This window comes from Lemur catta, chromosome 23 (genome assembly GCF_020740605.2).
Source record: "Lemur catta isolate mLemCat1 chromosome 23, mLemCat1.pri, whole genome shotgun sequence".
Taxonomy (NCBI): domain Eukaryota; kingdom Metazoa; phylum Chordata; class Mammalia; order Primates; family Lemuridae; genus Lemur; species Lemur catta.
This window is the reverse complement of record NC_059150.1, coordinates 513320-535808: the sequence shown is the minus strand read 5'-3', so window position 1 is coordinate 535808 and position 22489 is coordinate 513320. Positions and strand designations below refer to the sequence as shown.

Below are 22489 nucleotides of genomic sequence, written 5' to 3'. Positions count from 1 at the left end.
ACTTTTCACCTTGTATACCAGTTTAATACTATCATCTTTTTAATACTATCATCCTTCTTATACTTTTGTCCATCTATTTGCTGTATAAATAAACTTGCATAATTTAGAGGCAAGATTTTTAATTACTTCTAATCTCTAGGATGTTTTAACTGTATTATACATTCTTAATAAGAACATTAAATAAAAACTGATATCAGGGTCTTTTTAGAGATATATATGATCAAATGGCTCTGGAATTGGATTAAAACCCTTACAAGGTAGTTTGCCAACGGATGCCGATTAGCCAGAGGAAGAATTGCATTTAGTTAATAATTTGGTACTGGTACTTGGCCAATAGAAGCATTAGATATCTTCACTATGGGTTACATCACGCTGTTCAAAGTCAGAAACTCCCTGGAACTGCCCTTTATTACCTTCTCTACACTCTTTAGGGGTATGTCATTGATGGTACGCACTCAGTTTAATGGATTATTGCACAGACTGAACTTAGTTATGTGATCAGATATAAAAGTCACCTCTCTAAACGTGTGTCTGCTCCTATTAAACTGAAAAACCTCTGAATTATCTTGTTGGGTTCACAATCTGAAGATGAAGCATGTCCTGTTCGACTGAGGGAGGCCTCTGGATTGACCTGGAAGCATTCAGATCTCTCTATCATTTCCTGAGTTCGCTTTCTCTATTGCACTGTATATTTTAATTCATGAAAGCCTTATGTAAGTGTGTCCTGGGAGGTGTTGTAAATCCTTTCAGTTGTCTGACATTTTGTTATGAATTTAGGCAGATACTTAACCAAATAATCTTCATTAACGACTATTGATAACTTCTTGCTTTCTGTTTTTGCCTATGGCAATAAAAGTTTTTCACATTTTATGAAAAATATTTTATCTTATTTCTGGTTTAAAATACTTTGACATATTTTTAAATGTATTCTCATTAATTTGTTTTCTTTAATTATTAAAGATAAATTATTTATGCTTAAATGATTCTTTCCTTCTATGTTCTTTAGTTGTATGTTGCTTTCTACCTTTTCATTGTAATAGCTATTGCTTTTATTTTGTTCTTTCTTTTCTAATGCATGTTTTTCTAATGCATGCTTCAACTGTATCCTATTGATTTTGATGTGTACTGTACTCATTGTCATTTGCAGTATTTTGTGATAGTGTGATTGAGTAAGAAGTTGTTCAACAAATTTGAGTGATGGGGATATAAATTGAAGAACATTATGACATACATTAGCCTACGTTTACAACTAGAATATATACGTATCTTTATGTGAAAATAGAACCATTACCAAGATAAACTACATGCTATGCAATAAAAAATGAATAAATTTTAAAATATTGAAATCATGCACAGTATTCTATAAAAACAGTAGTCTATAAATTAGAAGCCAATAAAATAAGCTCTCTAGAAATAAAAAAATATTTGGAAATTTTAAAACAAATTTCTAAATAATTGTTGAGTGAAAGAACAAATTACAAAGGAAACAAGAAAATATGTGAAATGGCAGATAAATTAATAATATATACTTATACACATGTATGTAACTTTATGGGACACAGCTAAAGCAGTACTTAAAGATGGAGCTTTAAAGTTTTACATTTTGAAAGTATGATAGTTTAATTCCCTGTTTTAATTTTCCACTTTAAAAATGAAAAAAGGAAAATTAAAATCAAGTCATTAGAAGGAATAAAAACAATAGAATAAGTGAAAAAGAGGAAACTGACAAAGAAAAATAGAAAAGAGAAAATTAGAAAAGCTAACCATAGTAAAGTATAAGAAAGCTAAAAATAGAAAGAGTAAATGGAGAAAATTGAGAGGATTTAATTGGTTATTTGAAAATATTACCAAAATTGTGAAAAAAGGAAATTCATCACCATTAGACTAGTCTTATAAAAAATGCTTAAGGGGGTGCTACAATCTGAAGTAAAAGGATGACAATTACTATCATGAAAACATGTGAAAGTACAAAACTCATTAGTGTAAGTTATTTTCTAATCAAACTGAAACATGTTAGCACTGCAATGGTATTATGTAAATCTTTCAAACCTCCAGTATACCTAGTAACATGCAATATATAAATATTTTATACAATGTATAAAGATGTAAATTAATCCAATAAAAATATAAATTGTGGAGGGCAGGTAAAAGTCTAGAGTATTTTTATGCAACCACAGTTAAGTTGTTAATCAGCTTAAAATTGAAAATAGTGTATTATAACTACAAGATTCCTTATGGTAGTCCCATTGTACCAAAAAAAAAAAAAGAAAGAAAGAAATTACAGAAGACACACAAACCAGAAAGAGGAATGAATCAAAGGTTAGCAACACAGAAACCACCAAGCCACAAAAGTAAAGAATCTACAAAAAGATCAAAAACAATTAACAGATTGTCACAAGTAAGTCCTAATGTACCAGTAATAACCTCAGCTAAAATGGACCAAATTCCTCAATTAAAAGACAGAATAGGCTGAATGAATCCAAAAGCATGACCGCAGTTTTTTAACTTTTATGCTGCCTACAAGAGACCACTTCAGCTGTAAAGAAACACATAAAATGGAAATGAAGACATGGAAAAAGATATTCCAGACAAATAAAAACCAAAAGAGAGCAGGAGTAGCTATGCTATGTCAGGTGAAATAGAGTTTAAATCAAAAAAGGTAAAATGAAACAAAGAGGTCACTATGTAATGATAAAAGGATCTTTTCAGCAAGAGCATATAATAATTGCAAATATACAGGCACCCAACAGCTGAACATCTAAATACATAAAGCAAAAATTTTTAGAACTAAGGGGAGAGAGAAACTGCAGTACAATAATAATAGGGGATTTCACCACCTCACTTTCTGCAACGGACAGATCATCCAGACAGAAAATCAACAAAGAAACAGTAGATTTAGATGGCACTCTAGACAAATGAATCTAATAGACATTCACAGAATATTCCATCCCACAACTACAGAATGCACATCCTTCTCAACTGCACATAGAACATCCTCCCAGATAGATCATATGTTAGGGCACAAAACAAATTTAAGAATATAGAGATCATATCAGGAATCTTTTCCAACCACATCGGTATACAACTGGAAATCAATAACAGGAGGAACTGTGAAACTTTACAAATATATGGAAATTAAACAACATGCACCCGAATAACTAATGTGCCAATGAAGAAATCAAAGAGAAATTTAAAAAATTCCTGACACATGAAAATAAAAACACAACACGCCACAACATATAGGATACTGCATGAGTAGTTCTAAGGCAGGAGCTCACAGCAGTAAATGCCTGTATCAATAAAATGAAAAGAGCTTAAAAAAAGAACCTAATATTGCACCTGAACAAGTCAGAAAAACAAGAACAAACTAAACTCAAAATTAGTAGAAGGGAAGAAATAATAAAGATCAGAGCAGAAATAAACAAAAGAGAGCCTAAAATGCAATACAAAAAAAAATCAATGAAATGAAGAGTGGGTTTTTTGGAGAGACAAATGAAATTGACGAACTTTCAGTTAGACTTAAAAAAAAAGGTGTGATTCAAATAAACAAAATCAGAGATGAGAAAGCAGACATTACAGTTGATACCACAGAAATACAAAAGATCATCAGAGAATATTATGAACAACTATTAATATATGCTAACAAACTGGAAGATCTTACTAAATGATATAGATAAATTCTTGGAAACATACAACCTACTACGAGTGAATCAGAAAGAAATAAAAAACTTGAACAGACCAATAACAAGTAGTGAGATTGAATCACTAATAAAGAGTCTCCCAACAAAGAAAAGCTCCAGGACTGGACAAATCCACCGCCTAATGCCACCAAGCATTGAAAACAGAACTAATACCAATTCTTCTCAGACTATCCCAAGAATTCTAAGAGGAGGGAATTCTTTCAATTCATTCTAGGAGGCCAGGATTACCCTGATACCAAAACCAGACAAGGACAAAAGAGTAAAAGAAAACTGGAGGCCAATATCCCTGATGAATAGAGGTGCAAACAATTCTTAACAAAATATGAGTAAAACAAATTCAATAGCTTATTAAAAACATCATTCCCTATGACCAAGTGAGATTCATCCGAAGGAGGCAAAGTTGGTTTAACATATGTAAATCAGTAAATGTGACATATAACCTTAACAGAAAGGACAATAACCATATGATCATTTCAATAAACATAAATATAAAAGCTAAAAGTATAAAACTTCAAGGAAAAACTGTAGAACACATGCACCTCAGTGCATTTAAATATTTGTTTTCTTAAAGACTCTAAATATGTTGAAACGTAGAGCGTAAATTTGGCTTTTCTATTGCAGTGACACTGCTTTTTCTATATTCTAGACTGTCAGATATTGGTAAAAATATTGAGGGTAGTGAGGCAAGGTACCCCACAACTGCGCAGCAAACGACAGATATGAGAAGTGGGAAGACTGGAAGAAATCCTGTACTATTCAAGTGGAATTGAAGGTGTCAATTTGACTCAGCCTGCGAGACAGATACAGGATAAACAAGCGGGTAAATAGACTGGTAGACAGATGGACAGACAGGTAGACAGGGCTACATACACACGCACATAAGCAGATGTAGACCAGTTAAAGGCACAGGCACAGGTATAGGCACAGGTTCATTTGTTTGTAATAAAAGGAATTAGAAGCAATGGTACCCCAACAGTAAAGCGTACACGTAGTGTCCAGATTTTATTTTAAAACCATCAAGTTTATGTGTGTTTTTTTATATGAAAGGTAATGAATGCACATGATACAATTAGTATTCAGAAACCATGTTTTCATTAGTTTCTAAATTACCTTCCAGGTTAAGAAGCATTTGTGATAATAAATAGCTATGTTTTTTAAAAGACACAAAGGTACTACATTCACAAATGAGAAACAGAACAGCTCTTTGAAAACATTGCACATAAGACCTTACTTGTGCAGGTCAGTTCAGGGTCCCATCTTCCATTTATGCAGACTGAGTGTTTGTGTTCTGATTTTCCTTTACATTTGTACCTTACATTCGAGTTATGATCAAATTCCTTCTTATTTTGTGCATTGTCCTCAGTTAAAATTAAGTGTGATGATTTACACTTCTTAAGTTGATCTGTTGCTATAAAATGAAAATATTACCATGAAAATACTAATTATAAGAATCAAAACAACTCTTACATAAAAATAGCTATAGATTAATAGTAACTGCATAATAAAATTATGACTTATTCTCATAAATTCCACCAATCAAGTTATTCCTGATCACACTGCATGAGATGAACTATTGTCTGTAAACAAAAGCGCTGCATTCCGTCCTTGAAATTTCAGAAACAAAGTCTGTCGGGAAGATACTTTGTGCTTTGGGAACTGGAAGAATATACAGGCTTACTGTTTTGGGTGATCTACATAGTGAACAGTCAGCACATGACTACATATGGTCCCATATTTCAAATCTGTACAAATGTTCATATTCATTTGTTTTCCTTATCGCAAACACCATTATATTATTTTTAATCCACAATATTAAAACATTAAAATAAAACATTGTGAGAATAGAAGAAGTTGCTAATTTGAACATATTTTTCAAATGACATACTGTAATAAATAAGAAAAATACACCTAAAACATATAGATGATTAATATTTAAGCAGATCTTTTTTGTGATCACAAAAAAAGGGACAAATACTTAGAATAAGAAATTGGGTGCTTAAAGTATGACCTCTTTTCTATATATTAGAGTCTTTGAGGAGCTATTTTATTAATATAAAGGAAATCATCATATAATCCAATAATATTATAATGCCATAATAATAAATGTATGCTAGCTTTGTTATGAATGAAATATGGACTATAGAAGGTTTTTATATACCTATATATTTCCAAAACTCACTGAATATGGCAGTCCTTTTGAATTTGATAAAATATACACGTAGGTCTCTGATAATATTTGTTGGTTATGATTTTTAAAGCAGAGTCAAGTGAGGATGAAGAGAGTAAAAAAATGTTAAAAAAATTTGCCAAAGAATGGTAATGATTTTATGATGCACCCTTAAAAAAATAAAGTAGCCTAATTCAAAACACACTAGAAACTTGAGAATTAGGCCCCTTCTTCGGACTGGTCCTGAGATTGAGGAAGACTAAACAAGATATTCTGTAAGAAATGGGAACTGAAGAAAGACACAGTGTCGAGAGGAGTGGTGGTGGTGGTGGTGGTGGTTGTGCCCTGGAACAGACAGGTTTCCGGTAGGATTTCTTTGCTTATTGGGTTAACGTAACCATATAGGCAGGAGTGAAAAAGCTAGAGGAGTGCAAGGTACAAAACAAACGTTGAGAGGGGAAAATTGGACTAAGGCCTATGATAGCTGGAAGGGGGTTGGTTATATTAAGCTGAATATAGCTAGAAGATTAACCTTGGGAAGGCAAACTCTGACATCAGAGGAAATAATAACTGAAGTAGAAGTTTTGATGTAAGCTAGAATGCAAAGTTGAGAGTTCTCATGCCTTATATTTCCCTGGTTGCCCACCTCCTCCCCCATATGAAATGTGGTGAAATCATTTGTGAAGATGGAAGAGGAAAAAAATAAGGTTAGGTCTTGAAGGATTGGCAATACCTTTGACAGAAATGTGTATAGCAAAAATTTAAGGAATAAACAAAACATATTGATTCTTCTGACAAACTTTTATTGTGTGTCTCCTTTATGGCAGCTGGTCTTCTGAGTATTGGGAATGCAACAATAAGCAAAACAAGGCATGAATCCCTGCTGTCTGGAGCTCTGCCTGGAATTAATTGACCAATTGGATGAATAAGACCAGACTACAGGAGTCTCCTTGAACGCAGGATTCAGGAAAACTCTATGGAAGAACTCACTTTAAGAGAACAGTGAATGAGGGTCCTCAAGGTCCTTCCACTTAGTCATCAAAGACTTGATCATCAAAAGGGCAGGATTATTCACTTACAGCGTGAAGTCCATCAATAGGACTTGTTTCCAGCCCATCCCCTGACTGTCTCATGTCACTGACCTATGTAACTGGCCACCAGGACCTGTGGACCACCCACCTAAGCACATTAGCTTCTCTTTGCTACATTTGAAACAAACTGAGAAATGATCACACTGAGAAGCTTTGAGAAAGGCAAGATTTTTGTGGGAGAGTAGCAAGTACGTATTTTGTCAACTTTATTTCTTTGTTTTCCAGGGCCTGAAAGAAAGAGTGGCATATAATAACAAGAATGGCATTTATGTAAAATAGTTATATTTTCTTGGTAATTGGTACTCATATATAATCATATGACAATTTATAAGTAAAATTTAGCTTCACACATTTAAAGATAAAAAAATATTAATATAAAAAAATGAAGGATTTCTAAAATTCTATTATTCCTAGGGTATTTTTTCCTCTATAGACATACATTAAATGATAAACAACAAAAGTCTGGTTTCATGATAATGAAGACTTCATATTTTCAGCCATATTTCTAAATTTCAAAAATACGGTTGCAAATATTGTTCTTGAAATAAAAATATTGAACCGTTACGTGTCGATTGGAGAAATGTATTCTCACCAACACACTGAGGAAGTTGTGTCCACATTCCACTCCTACATGTAATTGATCCATGTCCAATCATTGTAAATGTTCTTGTGCAATTGAACTTCACTGAATCTCCATTGTAATAGGGAGGGGAAGAAGGCTGGGCATAGCCATGTTCAAGTTCAGGTATTTCTCCACATGTACTCTCCTCCCCTAGGTGAATTTCACAAAAATATGTTTATTGTTGAAACACAATTTTCATGTTTATATAAATACAAAACAATGTTAATTTAAGTTTCAACATTAATATTTTATACATTACCAATACATATTGGCAAGGTCGTCCACTCTCCATCAACACATTGAATTTTACTAGTCCCCTTCATCAGAAATCCAGGGTTGCAGTCATATCCCACCACTTCACTGTGTCTATATTCCGCTTTCTTTGTTCCGTTAAATTCTCCATTGTGGAGTTCAGGGGGTGGACCACAGGATTTTACTTGCTCTACAGTAGAAATACTATGTAAATAATAGTTAAATTGTCTGTTTTACAATTTAAAAATCCAGTAAAATGGAGAGATTTTCTTCTTTATTTATTCTTCATTATATAATTTATTTAGCATCCTTAAACAATAAAAAAAAACAATGTTATTTATACCAGATCTATACTTCCAAGTTCTATTACTGATATTGAAATAGCATCTTGGAGGCATATTAAAAGTTTTTAAATATGTTCACTAATCTGATACTTCAAAGAGGTGTGCAAATGGAGTACAAAATGTTGTTATGAAAATGTGTTAATTTTCATATTCCTGGAACCATTTCATTGTAACTTCGTGAACATACACCTGATATCACTGAAGCAAGCATTTGATCACCATATTTTAAATTTGATTAACAAATACATGCAATTGAATTGGCTCTAAGCTGCTTAAATATTGTTTAGACACACTCAGTGAAACCTGAGTTAAAGCCCAGGCTATATTAACTGTACAATATTAATGGTGGCATTGTAGGCAAAATGAAAAGTAACAAAACAAATCCCTCCAATTTCATCCACTGCTACGGTTTTGATGTTTGTCCCCTCCAAACCTCATGTTGAAATTTGATCCCCAATCTTAGAGGTGGGGCCTAATGGGAGATGTTTGGGCCATGGGACTGGATATCTCACGAAGAGATTCATGCCCTCCCTCGGGGTGAGTGAGTTTTCACTCCAATAGTTCCCATGAACTAATTAGTTAAACAGAGGCTGGCACCTCCCCCTCTCTCATCATGTCATCTCTGCACATAGCGGGTCGCCTTCCTTTTCCCCATGAGTGGAAGCCGCCTGAGGCCCTCCGCAGATGCAGATGCCCAATCTTGAACCCTACAGCCGTGAGAATCATGAGGCAAATAAAACCTTTTGATAAAGTACCCAGCCTCAATATTCCCTTATAGCAACACAAAACAGACTGAGACAGCCACCATATATGTATCTGTGAATACTTCCAATACATTTCTCAAGAAACAACTGGAGATTAACTTAAATAAGGGAAGCTGAGGTACACACCCCCACCACACATGTCCTTCACAGGTATATCTCTGACTTAATGCATTACATTATAGATACTGGAAGCCCAAGAAAATTAAGAGAAGAAAAAATATTAGTATTCAAAGTTCTAATTCTTGTTTCAGCAATTTAAAAATAAATATTCACCTTTACATGTTGGGATGTTAGGGGACCATCCGAAGTGGTAGCACTGAACTGAATCTGGTCCTACTCTTGTAAGTCCTGGTCTGCAGGAGAATTTCAACACATCTCCAACTTTATAACTGTCTTTGTTGGGATCGGGAACTAAGTGTGCATGTATTTTTGGAAGATTGCATTCTCTTTCTAAAAAGGAACGTAAAGTAATTTAATGAGAATATATAATCAATCATTTCCAAAGTAAAATTATATATGCCGTGTAAAAACAAGGTAGGTACGGAGTGAGTCATACACAGAGGGACATTAGATAAAACTGTTTACTTAAAAAAAATTGCTGCATAGCATATTAGGTTTTATATAGTCTCTAAATTCATATGGGATGCTGGAGAAATAGTCTAGTATTAAACAGCACTATATCTGTCCTAAAAATTAATTTGTAAATTCAAGTTCTTTACACTGAATCTGGTTTAAATCACTGACATTTGTAAAATTTAATGTTATGTTTTAAGTATTTGAAGCATGAAATTACTGTCTTACATTAAAAATACTAATTCTTTAAGTGAAAATTGGTATTTATATTTCAAAGCTTTGCACCTACTATTCCTTTGGCTTGGAACACTTTACATACACTCATTTTCCCATGGATTCAAGCCCTCTTCTAACCCTGGAAAACAGATGGCTGATTGGCAAACATAAAAGACATTCATGTAATAGTCCACAGAACTGGTCAAAGTTAGAAAATAAAGAGCTACACTCAGGAAGTACAAAAATTAACACTCAAGGTACAAGGTGTAAAGCTGAAATTCAGGAACAAAACAGCTGAGGAACTTGTAAGAATAATTTTGGTAAGAGGCGCCCAGTTCTAAATAATTTGAAAGCTTGCATTTTGGGTAACAAAGGAATTATACTCTAATGACAAAGCTCTGAGGTAAATGGCTCATAGGAAACATTAATTTAATGTACTATTTTAAAGATAGATGTCTTTCTTTCAGTTTCAAAACGCTTCTCCTCCAAGTTTGTGTTAAATCAGGAGATACCATGATTTTAATCATTGCTCCTTAAAAATGGCCCTGCACAACTCAAATTTTTAAAAATGGAACACATACAGGTTTATTTTTATCCTGAAAACACAGTACTTACCATAACACATGGGTGTATCCGACCAGCCGTCGTGTTCACATTTTATGGAACCTGTGGTGAGTTTGTGCCTGTTTTCGTATCTATCGAAGCATTCATAGTCCAAGACATCATTGAGCTTAAACCATGTGCTGCTACTTTTGGTTCTGGCATTCTTAAATGCTGGCATATCACAAGATTCTAGTACAGAATAAAATTGAGAATATCATTTCTAATGTAATTAATGGACACTCTGAGTAATTCCCATTCAAATAAGAAAAAGCATTATTGATTAGTATATACTAATAAATTAAGTATGGTATTCAAATAATCTAAGATTACCAATGATAAAATATTGTCCTGAAATAGTTACTAAAAATGAAAAGTGTTTCCACATAGCATTTTTCTCATCATTTAAACATTCTGAAAAATTTATCTGAAGAACATTTTTCTCAATTAAATTATACTTGCGCATTTATGAAAATATTAGGAACAAAACAGGCCACTGCAGGTGTATATTACTTTGTTTATGGGAAAGCATAATAGCATTTTGTAAGTTAACATGTGAGGCTCATTAGTAATTATGATATATATGTAAAAGAGAAAAATAAATTAATTGAATAAAAAGGTCAATGCATTTATTATATATGACATTTTCTTTTTCATAATAAGAGAGTCTTCTAATAAGTATGGATCAAAATTTAGTACTTTTAGTATAAAATGAGTTTTATATGAGGGGAATTATTTTTTTCATGAGCTGAATTTAAGATTCAATGAAGGGTAACATCTTTTTGCAGCTAGACTCCATATTCAGCATAGTTTAAAAAAAACCAAGAACTGTATGAATGGATATTTAAGTGTTCATGTCACTTAAAGAAAGTATACTAAATATTATTTCAAAAATAGTACTAAGAGGCTTTGGGATAAATAACATAAACTGAGTGAATTGTTCTTAGAAAATTTTTATAAATATCTAGACAGCATGGAAGGGAAATCTTTCAACACAGCAAAAATTGTTATACCGTCTAGAAACATTTCTGTCTCTCCGCTATCTGTATAACTGTGAAGATTTTCTAAGGGGAAGGATATCACAAGTGGACCTATCCTACAATGTCAAGCATATAAATTATTATGAGATTACGCATTATGGGTCCATACCTTCAGTAAAAACATTACTCTTAACATCTAAGAGCAAAGATTTTGACATAAAAGTATCATCACGTAAAACAAGTATATATAATTGTCATCAAGGTCTCAGCTAAAAATAAATGAGTTTACACCAGAATGTACATAAAGCTTCCTAAATAGTTTCTAAATCACAGGATGCTTTAAAGTGAAAGAAAATAAAAAATAAAACCTTGCATGCAAAGATAGACTGATATTCTAGTAATTAAACTTAAAAGGAAAAAAATGATGTGCACTTTTTTCTCAAAGTCTTTATTTTGTCAAGTAAAACCACATCAGCCCCCTCAAAAAGAATAGAACAGAACTTTTGCGTATCATCTGTACAATAACAACTAATGTAATAAATTAACTTACTAATGCATGTGGGTTGCGCTGACCATCCCTTTTTCAGACATGTAATTGATCCTGATGTTTTGCCATCTGCTGTGACATATCCTGGTTTACACTTAAATTGTGCTTGTTTATTTAAGGTATATGTAAACTGAGATTCAGAAATAAACCCATTCTCAATTTCTATATTTGATTTTGAACATGTTTCTAAATGGGATAAAATCAGGAAAAGATAAGCATATGTTCAACAACATTTTTGTAAGAACTTAAATAATATGACAGTATAAAAAATGAGTCATTTGTTAAGTGAAAACCTAGATAATCATAATCATCCAAGTTTTTCTGTCAAAGGAAATAAGTTACAAGTTTCCAAAGATATTATATCAAGACCCTTTCTCAATTTCTTTAACAAGGCAAGATTTGAAACACTTACAATCTCTTCTAAGAAATAATTAGAAATCTGTTTGTCTAATGAATACAGAATCCTACAGCATGCCAGAACTCGGTGGGCAATGTGTTCTTTCCTGGGAATTTTAAATCTTGCCTAGTGTGGATATTTTAAGTAATCCCAGAACTTATTTAGCCAATTAGAACATCTGAGAGGAGGTGACGATCTTAGAAAATCTGCCAGAGTAGCTGCCATGGCCTTTGGCTCCCAGAATTTGAAATGTCATCATTATGGTGTGCATCAAACCATAGGGACACAGGGAGTTCCAAGAAGATAAGAAAGACCAAAGACGTTTATTTCTCCTCCAAGGCCAAAATAAAAATTCTTCAAATTAGGTATAACTTAACCTGAAAGAGTAAACTATTTCTGTATTACTATTTCTCTATTACTATTTCTGTAAAACTGACTGTAAAAGTTACTGGCAATTACTAGGCTTTTTTTCTCAGAACTCAGCTTCATTTAAAAATAACCCATGGAAAGGAGGAAATCAAAAGAGTAAACATTAAATATTTTGAATTGAATGATAACAAAGACATATTTAAAACTTTGTGAGATGACACTAAGTAGTGCTTAGAGGGAAACTTACTAAATAGCTATCAAAGAAAATAATAAAAACCAAAAATCAATTGTTGTTTATAAGAAATTAGAAAAAAGAAAGCAAACAAAACTCAATATAAGCATAAATTAAAAAAAATAAAAATATGAGCAGAAATCAAATAGAAAACAAAAGAGACAACTGAGTGGGGCTCTATGGTGAAAGTGACATTAAACTTGGAGAAATTTTCCAGACAACAGCACAGGCAGAAAGAATCCAAGCAGAAAATGGCAGTCTTGCTGAACAGAAGAAATGAAAATCAGTGTTCTCAGAGACGTTGAGGTCACTAGAATTTGCAGGGCAGGGAGCCAGACAGGAAGAAACTATGGAGTGAAAGAGCTCTATGGATTTGCGCAGTAATTCCCTAAATCTGGGGCTGAATACTGACACACTGTAGAATAGGCAAAACTCCAATGAGACTGGACAAAGAATAACTACCAGAGGAAGGACAACCACCAGAGAACAAGAAGGTGACAGATTCCCAGGGAATACACAACATTAGGAGACATTCACATTTGATCAGAGTTGAAAGATGCCTTTGAACATCCAGATCATTTAGTAAAGACACCAGAAGAAGCTTTATCAATATTCTAAACAACTAGTGCTAGGATAAATGTGTCTCACACCAGCCTTAATAAAGTTTAAAACCAAGCCTTGAAAAGACCAAGCTGATCTATAACAAACAGCCTTTTAAACCAAAACTTAATACAGGTAATTCTCAAGGTCTCCAACACCAAGTACAAAAACCTACCAACTTAAAAAGTTCCAAAGCTTGTTCTTTTAGCTAAAAAACAGGGAGAAGAGCAAGAAACAAAAAAGACTTTGGCAATACTCTCACTTCCCCTTCCAAAAAACCCAGTAAACCTTTTTGGCAATCCACCCTACTCCAGCAAAACACCAATGGATAAACCACATATTAAAATTTGGGGAATGACACTGAAACAGTATGAAATAAATTGGTCTTACAAAATATCTGCATTAGGAAAGAACAGGGTTCTACTTCACTGACCTTAGCTTCCACCTTAAAACTTTAGAGAAAGTCTGAAGGTCTCAAAGTTTTAAGAAGTTAAAATCAAAGTCAGCAGAAGAAAGAAAACAATAAAGTTCAAAGATGAAATAATAAACTAAAAAAGTAAATATACATATAAAGAATGAAACCAAAAGCTTGTTATTAGGATCTCTAAAATAATAAACTTTTAGACAGACTTAGGAAAAAAAATACATATGAAAAATTGGCCATATCAGCAATGACAAAAATGGCATCACTACACTTTCACTTTTCATATATGTTAAAAGAAAAATAAAGGAATATTATGAACAATAACATGTGAATAGATTCAACAATTTGGATGAATTATCAAACTTATTAAACCCACAAACTATCACAGCTTACTTAAGAAGAAATAGATAACATGAACAAATTATATCTACTAAAGAAATTGAAATTGTAGTTTAAGCATGATAAACCACAAAATATTTAGTTACAAATCTAACAAAATACATACAGGATCTTTATGCTGAAAACCACAAAACACTGCTTTAAAAAATCAACGATCTAACTAAATAAGGAGATGTATCATGTTCCTAGATTAAAAAACTCAATATTGTTATACATCAGTTCTCCCCCAAATGATCTATAAATGAATCCCAGTCCCAATCAATAACCAAGCACAATGTTTTGGCCAGATGAACACACTGATTCTAAAAGTCACACAGAAAGGCAAAGGGACTAGATTAACAAAACACTCCTTAAAAAGATAAAAGAAGCTGGAGAACTCACATTACCAGATTTAAAGATTTAGCTAAAGCTATACTAAGTAAAAGGATCCATGATATTGGTGAAAGGATAAACACACAGAACAATAGAAGAGAAGACAGCATCCAGAAATAGACTCATATATATGAGTCAATTGCTATTTAACAAAGGAGCAAAGGCAATTCAAGGGAGAAAAAATGGTATTTTCAATAAATGGTACTAGAACAATAAGGTATCCAACTGCAAAATAATAATCCTCAACCTATTCCTCATACCTCATACAAAAATTAACTCAAATTGGTCATATGCCCAAATGTGAAATGTAAACTTCTAGAATAGTATATGTGCTTGGTTTAGGTCAACAGATTTTAGATGACACAAAAAGCATAAAGCATAAATGAAAAACGTGATACACAGGATAGCATCAAAATTAAACACTTTGGCTCAATGAATGACATTGTTAAGAGAATGAAAAGGAAAGCTAAAGATGGGAAAACATATTTGCAAAACATCTACTCAATGAAGGATTGGTAACCAGAAGATACTAAGTAGTCTCAAAAGTCAGCAATAACAAAGCAAATAAATGAAAATTGGGCAAAAGATTTGAACAGTCTTCACCTTAAGAAGTTATATGGGTGGCAAATAAGCACAGAAAAAATGCTCAGCAGCATCAATATCCAAGGAATGAGATAGCACCACACACATATTACCATGGATAATTTAATGGGAGAAAAACCCCTCACTGTCCCAAGTGCTGGCAAGACTGTGAAACAATTGGAACTCCCATACATTGGGTATATGAATATAGAAAGTAACTCAGGAAAATTGTTTCTCTGTATTTTATAAAAATAAACACATACTTGCCATTGATCCAGCAAACCCACTTCTAGATAAGTAGCCATGAGAAACGAATTTTGTTTATATGAAAAACTAGAGGTGAATATTTTTTGGCAGCATGATTCACAAATACCAGAACCAACCCAATCGTCCTTCAATGAGTGAATGGATTAACAGGCTGTAGTACATAACACAGTGGAGTGATACTCACCAACATAAACAATTAAATAAATAAGCAAACTATGGATATACTTAACAATATGAATTATGCCAACTGAAAACCAGATTCAACAGATTTCATATATGTTACTCTCTGGAAAAAGCAGCAGTGCAGGTATCAGTAATACATCAGCGGTTTCCAGGAGCTAGAGGTGGACTGTGATGTGACTACAAAGGTCAGCATGAGGGACGTGTTGGCAGCAAAGACACTGTTCCTCTGCTAAAGTTTGTAATGGGGCTTACATCACTAGTGTATTTCTCAAATATTATAGAACTGTGTAACAAAAATTAAAAATGATTTTACTGTATGTAAATTTCTAAAAAGTGATACCTGGAGGATCATCAAAAATTTTGTTTTAATTAAGAATGTCAGATATAGGTCTAGTAATAGTCAGAGATTCTTGATTTAATCATCAATTTTCACCACTAAAAAATACTGATAAATCCTGGGGGTTCACTGTCTACTATAGATGACTGAAAAAGTGGTACAGGAGTCCCCCTTTCCCGTGGTTTTTCTTTCCACAGTTTCAGTTACCCATGGTCAACCATGATCCAAAAATATTAAATGGAATATTTAATATTTAGTGCTAAATTCAAAAATAAACAAGTAATAAGTTTTAAATTGTGCTATTTTGAGTAGCATGATGAAATCTTGTGCCATCCAGCTCCGTTCTCTGGAAGGCATGCATCCACTTTTTGTCCAGTGTAGCCGCACCCTGTTGGTTACCTGCCCATTAGTCACTTAGTAGCCTTCCTGGTTATTAGTCAAAAAATATGGTATATATAGGGTTTGGTACTATTCGCCATTTCAGGTGTCCACTTGGGGGTTTTGGAATGTATCCCCCATGGATAAGGGGGACTACTGTACCTTTGGTCCCCCGCAGACAAGGGGGACTACTGTACCTTCAAAAGCATCTGTCAAAATGGCATTACTAAGGCAAGCTTACAACAGATTAAAGGAAACTGGTATTCTGTGATCCATTTGGCTAATATTTTCTTTTCAGGGACTGTTTCAAAAGAAATCACAACCAATTTCCACTCACTCAGAACGCACTCCAATATATATCTACTGACTACTCAAGTATATTTGAATTCCTCTGCTTGTTCTCTGCTGATTATGAGAGATTTAGATCTGATTCCATTGAAAAGTTCTATGATTCATTGATGATTGAATATATGTTGATAATAGAATGTTGACATTTTATTATGAAGATAAAGCTAAGACTTGTTAATTATATGATCACCATAAAGTAGATAAATAACTGACTAAAGTACAGGGCCTAGCATTAACAGTAAAATAGCAAAATTCTTATTAATAACTTGATCCAGAGAGATATGATTCACTGAGGGAAAGAAAGAAAGAGAGAGAAAGAAAGGAGATAAATACGTGGTTGACACTACCAGCTCCAAAACCAAAGCAAGAGGTATAACATAACATTTGAGTTGCTGCTATCAGGAGAAATTACATATCAAACCAAGATGCATCATCAACCTGTATTTGAAAAGTCTACCAAGAAAAAAATAAAAATAATAGTATCATCAGACACTGAATGAGGAGACTCAAAAACGAGACTGATAAAGAACAAAGACAAGGATGAAAGGTCATCACTGGATATCCATACTTATTATAAACCTATATAACTAAGATAGAGGTTACTGGCTGAAAAATTATGTACTAATAGTGTAACATAGAGCATTCAGAATAACAGCCATTTTATATACATATAAATATATAATATACTTTATAGAAAGATATAATAAAAGTTTCTGAGGAAATGTTGGGTTTCCCATATTTAAAAAGGAAATATAGTTATTATCATGAATTAAATCAACATAAAATGAATTAAAAATATAAAAAGGGAAGAGAAAATACTGTAACATTTTACAATAAAATACAGTACAATGTCTCTGTTTTTAAAGAAAAGTATTACTTTCAACAGAAACAAATACATTAACTATGGAAAAAGATTGATAAGTTTTGGTAAAATGAACAATTTATATTCACAATAAATATTAAAGAAAAGAAAAATAGTAACCACAGAAAGAAATGCATTTGTATTACATATAATTAAAAGAGAATTAATAGTCACAATTACTAAGATTCCAACAAATAAGTACCAAAACCTCCCCAAAAGATAAATTAACAAAAGATCAAACTGCATTTTATAGATTGGAATAATTAAATGCCAGTTCAACTATGAATAAACATGCTAAACTGAATTACTAATAAAAGAAATGTAAATTAACACTACAATGCTATAACATTTTATAGCCACTCAATTTGTAAATATTAAAATGTTACATCTTCACTCGAATGTTAATAGCAGAACAATTCACAATTGCAAAGGTGTGGAAACAATCCAAGTGCCCATCAATACATGAGTGGATTAATAAAATGTAGTATATGTATACCATGGCATACCACTCAGCTGTAAGAAACAATGGTGATCTAGCACCTCTTGTATTTTCCTGGATAGCGCTGGAGCCCATTCTACTAAGAGAAGTATCCCAAGAACGGAACAATAAGCACCACATGTACTCACCATCAAATTGGTTTCACTGATCATCACCTAAGCGCACAGATAGGAATGACATTCATCAGGCGTTGGGCAGATGGGAGGGGGGATGAGGGGATGGATGTATACATATATAATGAGTGTGATGTGCACCGTCTGGGGGATGGACACGCTTGCAACTCTGACTCAGGGGGCGGGGAGGGGGGACAAGGGCAATATAAATAACCTAAACATTTGTACCCCCATAATATGCTGAAATAAAAAAAAATAATAAAAAAATATTACATCACCAGTCATTAACAATGACGTAAAACCAGAAGGAACTATTGATACTGGAACAAGTACTATAGGAAACTTTCTAAAAGGAGAACATACACAATGTCCCAGAAGACCCGTTCCTAGTCATGTATCCTAGAGAAACTCAGTGACAAATAGTTTTCCTGTAACAATGTCATATCAATGCTTGAATACATGAATGACATTTTGGCTATCATTGTATTTATTGTCTATTTTAAACCATAATTTTATAATCATTTTGAGTCAAAAGGTTAAGTTATTTTAATGTACATATTAATATGATAATTTAACCAGCAAGTATCGTGGTCAAATTCTTTTACTGTATTTGTGACTAATGTCTACTGATAGGTACATCTATTTTGCTATACACTTACCAAGAAATACATATATCAACTTTTATGCAATTGCAAAAATATAAAACTAAACAGGGCCATTTGCAAAACAAGAAGTTGATATAAACATTTTGCCACAGTTACTATAGATGAGCCTTAGAAAATTATACACATACTGGGATCTCAGAGAAGTTTACTTACTGACACGGATGCATCTGGGAGGAGGGAACCAGTCATTCTCAGTACACGTCATTGTGGTCTGCTCCTGGGCAAGACTGTAGCCAGAATAGCAATCGACATTTACAGATTGACCCTGTATATATGTCCTTGGATGACTTGGATCATGTCCATTTTGCACATAATTAAAATAACATATTCCTAAGGACCACAAAAATGAAAAATAAAGTAAATGAGAAACAGAAATTTGGTCAAAATAGCAATATAAAATTATCTTTACAATTTATAAACAAGACTGCATAAATATCCAGAAATAATGGGCATCTTAAGAAAAGCTGAAGCTACTACCAAATGTTTGTGCCGGAAGGTATATCTATATTGAATGTTATTTATTGTTAGTTTTTATAATTAAAATATGTACAAACTATACAGATATTCTTGTAAAGTCACACATGTATTTCTCATATGATTTTCATGGAGACCTCTTCATAAAGGAAAAGTCCTATTTGGTCTTTTTGCTTGAACACCTCTTTCCTTGGCCCCATTTCTGTCATACAAGACTTAATTGGACTCACGTGCTCTCCTCTCCCCAGTCTTTGGAAGCTTCATAGGCACACAGTGGTAGAGAGATTTACTTACTGCGGCATGGTTCCTTTGGTGACCATCCGTCTGGTGTACAATGAATGTATTCCCAGGTCTCTCGGGAAGGAGTCACAAAATTTTGGTCACAGCGATAGTAGAAGCGCTGTCCAATAGCTACTGGGAAGTATGGTCTCTTATTTCTCTCATCGTATAGCCGTCCATGTTTTATTAGCGGAAAATCACAAGGTTTCACTTGCAATAAAAAATTAAAAAACAGTATAAATAATGTTTTACTAGGCCGGGCGCGGTGGCTCACGCCTGTAATCCTAGCTCTGGGAGGCCGAGGCGGGTGGATCGCTCGAGGTCAGGAGTTCGAGACCAGCCTGAGCAAGAGTGAGACCCCGTCTCTACTAAAAATAGAAAGAAATTATCTGGCCAACTAAAAATATATATACAAAAAAATTAGCCGGGCATGGTGGCTCATGCCTGTAGTCCCAGCTACTCGGGAGGCTGAGGCAGTAGGATCGCTTAAGCCCAGGAGTCTGAGGTTGCTGTGAGCTAGGCTGATGCCACGGCACTCACTCTAGCCCGGGCAACAAAGTGACATTCTGTCTCAAAAAAAAAAAAAAAAAAAAAAAAAATAATGTTTTACTTAATGAACAGTCACATTAGAGATGAATTTTTTGACCAGTGATTAAATTCCTCTTATTAGCATAATTACACTTGTTCCATTAGGGTTTCTAGGTCAACAGAAAGTCATGAGACTCAGATGACTGAGATATGTGAAAAGGTCTTTGTAAATGAAGATGAAATTTTGTCTTGTGGGTCACATGCTATACAAATTTGTAGGAATACTGTCCAGGAAGAAAACTGTACAGACCTGTTTAATGTCTCCCTTGAGTACACGTATTGTAGCCCCAGCTGAGTAAATGACGCTATGTGCTGACTTTAGCACTTAGCTCATGTCTTTCTTTTCTATTTTCATCAGAAATCAAAGCCCTGCCTTTTCTTCTCAGAGCAAAGCAGATAGCTTTTTTATTTGTTTGTTTTCAATTAAATTCATTAGGTTATTTTCTATTTATTGAAGACAATGTAAGAAATATGGAGAAATACAAAGATTTTCCTTTGATAGTACCACACAGGAAAATAACATTGTGAATTCATGCCTCAAAAAAGTCACTGGGGCAAGTTTTCCATTCCTTATTTAACCAAATAAATGGACTAGGAATATTTCTTAATATCGAAATAGTTAAAATTATGTTAAACATTTATTTGTCTAATATTAATTGTAGAAAAAATGTTTTAATGTCATAAAATATTTTAAATAATGTATAACATTACATTTTGCTGAGTTATTTTTATTAATGTATATTGAATAATTTAGACATATGCCTTAAAGTGCTATATTGTTTCTTGTATTAATAGGTTTATATACAACCTATTAATAATCTATATTAATAGGTTATATTTTTTAAAAATTTGCCTATTCATGAGATTATTTAGAAATAATCTAGTACTTTTAATGTCAAAATAGTATTAGGTTTTTTTCCATGAAATACGATTCTATTTCAAGAAAGCTTACATGATGTGTTAAAAAGAATTTCAACACACACATAGGCACATCAAATATTCTTTATCATCTTCTTCATGTTTCTTAAATTCAGTGATCCAGTTTCTTTTTTGCATGATTAGAGGAATTTTCCAAGTAGTTTCTACACACTTATTATGTGGATTATAAACTTGCCATCTTTGTATATCATAAATGCCTTCTTTAACAAAGACTAGTGAATGATATCTCTCTAGCTGTAGTTTCTTGGCCAACAGTCCATTTATTTTATAATTAAAAAAATTTCCCCCACTTTATTTGAAGCTTCCAATGTTGAAATTAAAATGTTTGCTGAGTTTCATTTTTTTAAGTCACATTCTACATTTTTCCCCACTACTTTTTAAAGATTTGGAATATTTTCTATTTACCATTGGGTTTTACAAATTTCATCATGATCTATCAAGACATGTATCATTTAAGAATAATTCTGCCTTGGGCAAGCTTGAGTCTTTGGATTTGCAGGAACTGTGTCTTCAAGAACTCAAGTAAATTGCCCATTAATTTGTAGAGCAGAGATTTGGAATCTGGTGTTTGATTCCAAAACAAGTACGGTTATCCACCTTATTACGGTGTTTCAAGAATATCAAAAGAATAAAACAGTCCATTGAGATTTCTTTTCAAAAGGTACAAAAAGGAGGCATAATTAAAAATAGATATTATTATTATCACAGGCTTGAATTCCTTCACCATTCTCTCTCATTGGGCACATGTGAATCTGTCTTTAACCCTTTTACAAAATGGTCCCCTGGGCCGGGCGCGGTGGCTCACGCCTGTAATCCTAGCTCTGGGAGGCCGAGGCGGGTGGATTGCTCGAGGTCAGGAGTTCGAGACCAGCCTGAGCAAGAGCGAGACCCCGTCTCTACTAAAAATAGAAAGAAATTATCTGGCCAACTAAAAAAATATATATACAAAAAATTAGCCGGGCATGGTGGCTCATGCCTGTAGTCCCAGCTACTCGGGAGGCTGAGGCAGTAGGATCGCTTAAGCCCAGGAGTCTGAGGTTGCTGTGAGCCAGGCTGATGCCACGGCACTCACTCTAGCCCGGGCAACAGAGCGAGACTCTGTCTCTCAAAAAAAAAAAAAAAAAAAAACAAAAAAAACAAAATGGTCCCCTGAAGCAAACATAACATCCCACATGACGTCTGCTCAGCACTGAGAATGGAAGGACTTAGAACATTTGCATTCTACTTATACTTCTGCCAATGTAGGCTGTGGTCTGATTAGCAGTTATGGTGGTTCTATCATAGCGTTGATTCAAATGGATCTTGAAATTGATTAAAATCTTCAC

At 33.5% G+C, this 22489-nt stretch overlaps 1 protein-coding gene across 3 annotated transcripts in view; it reads right to left on the bottom strand.

The window, feature by feature from the left end:
- The window catches only part of LOC123626997 (complement factor H-like), a 64572-nt gene that overhangs the window by 9039 nt on the left and 33044 nt on the right, over window positions 1-22489 (bottom strand). For 2 of the 3 annotated variants that reach the window (XM_045536310.1, XM_045536309.1), the window contains exons 8-15: window positions 19653-19847; window positions 19038-19214; window positions 11861-12043; window positions 10346-10522; window positions 9215-9391; window positions 7841-8023; window positions 7552-7731; window positions 4933-5109 (exon numbers count right to left, since the gene is read on the bottom strand). In XM_045536310.1, coding sequence (XP_045392266.1) covers window positions 4933-5109; window positions 7552-7731; window positions 7841-8023; window positions 9215-9391; window positions 10346-10522; window positions 11861-12043; window positions 19038-19214; window positions 19653-19847 — 1449 coding nt within the window. Of the gene's footprint in view, window positions 1-4932; window positions 5110-7551; window positions 7732-7840; window positions 8038-9214; window positions 9392-10345; window positions 10523-11860; window positions 12044-19037; window positions 19215-19652; window positions 19848-22489 lie in introns of those variants that run through there. The other variant, XM_045536311.1, reaches the window with a different exon arrangement.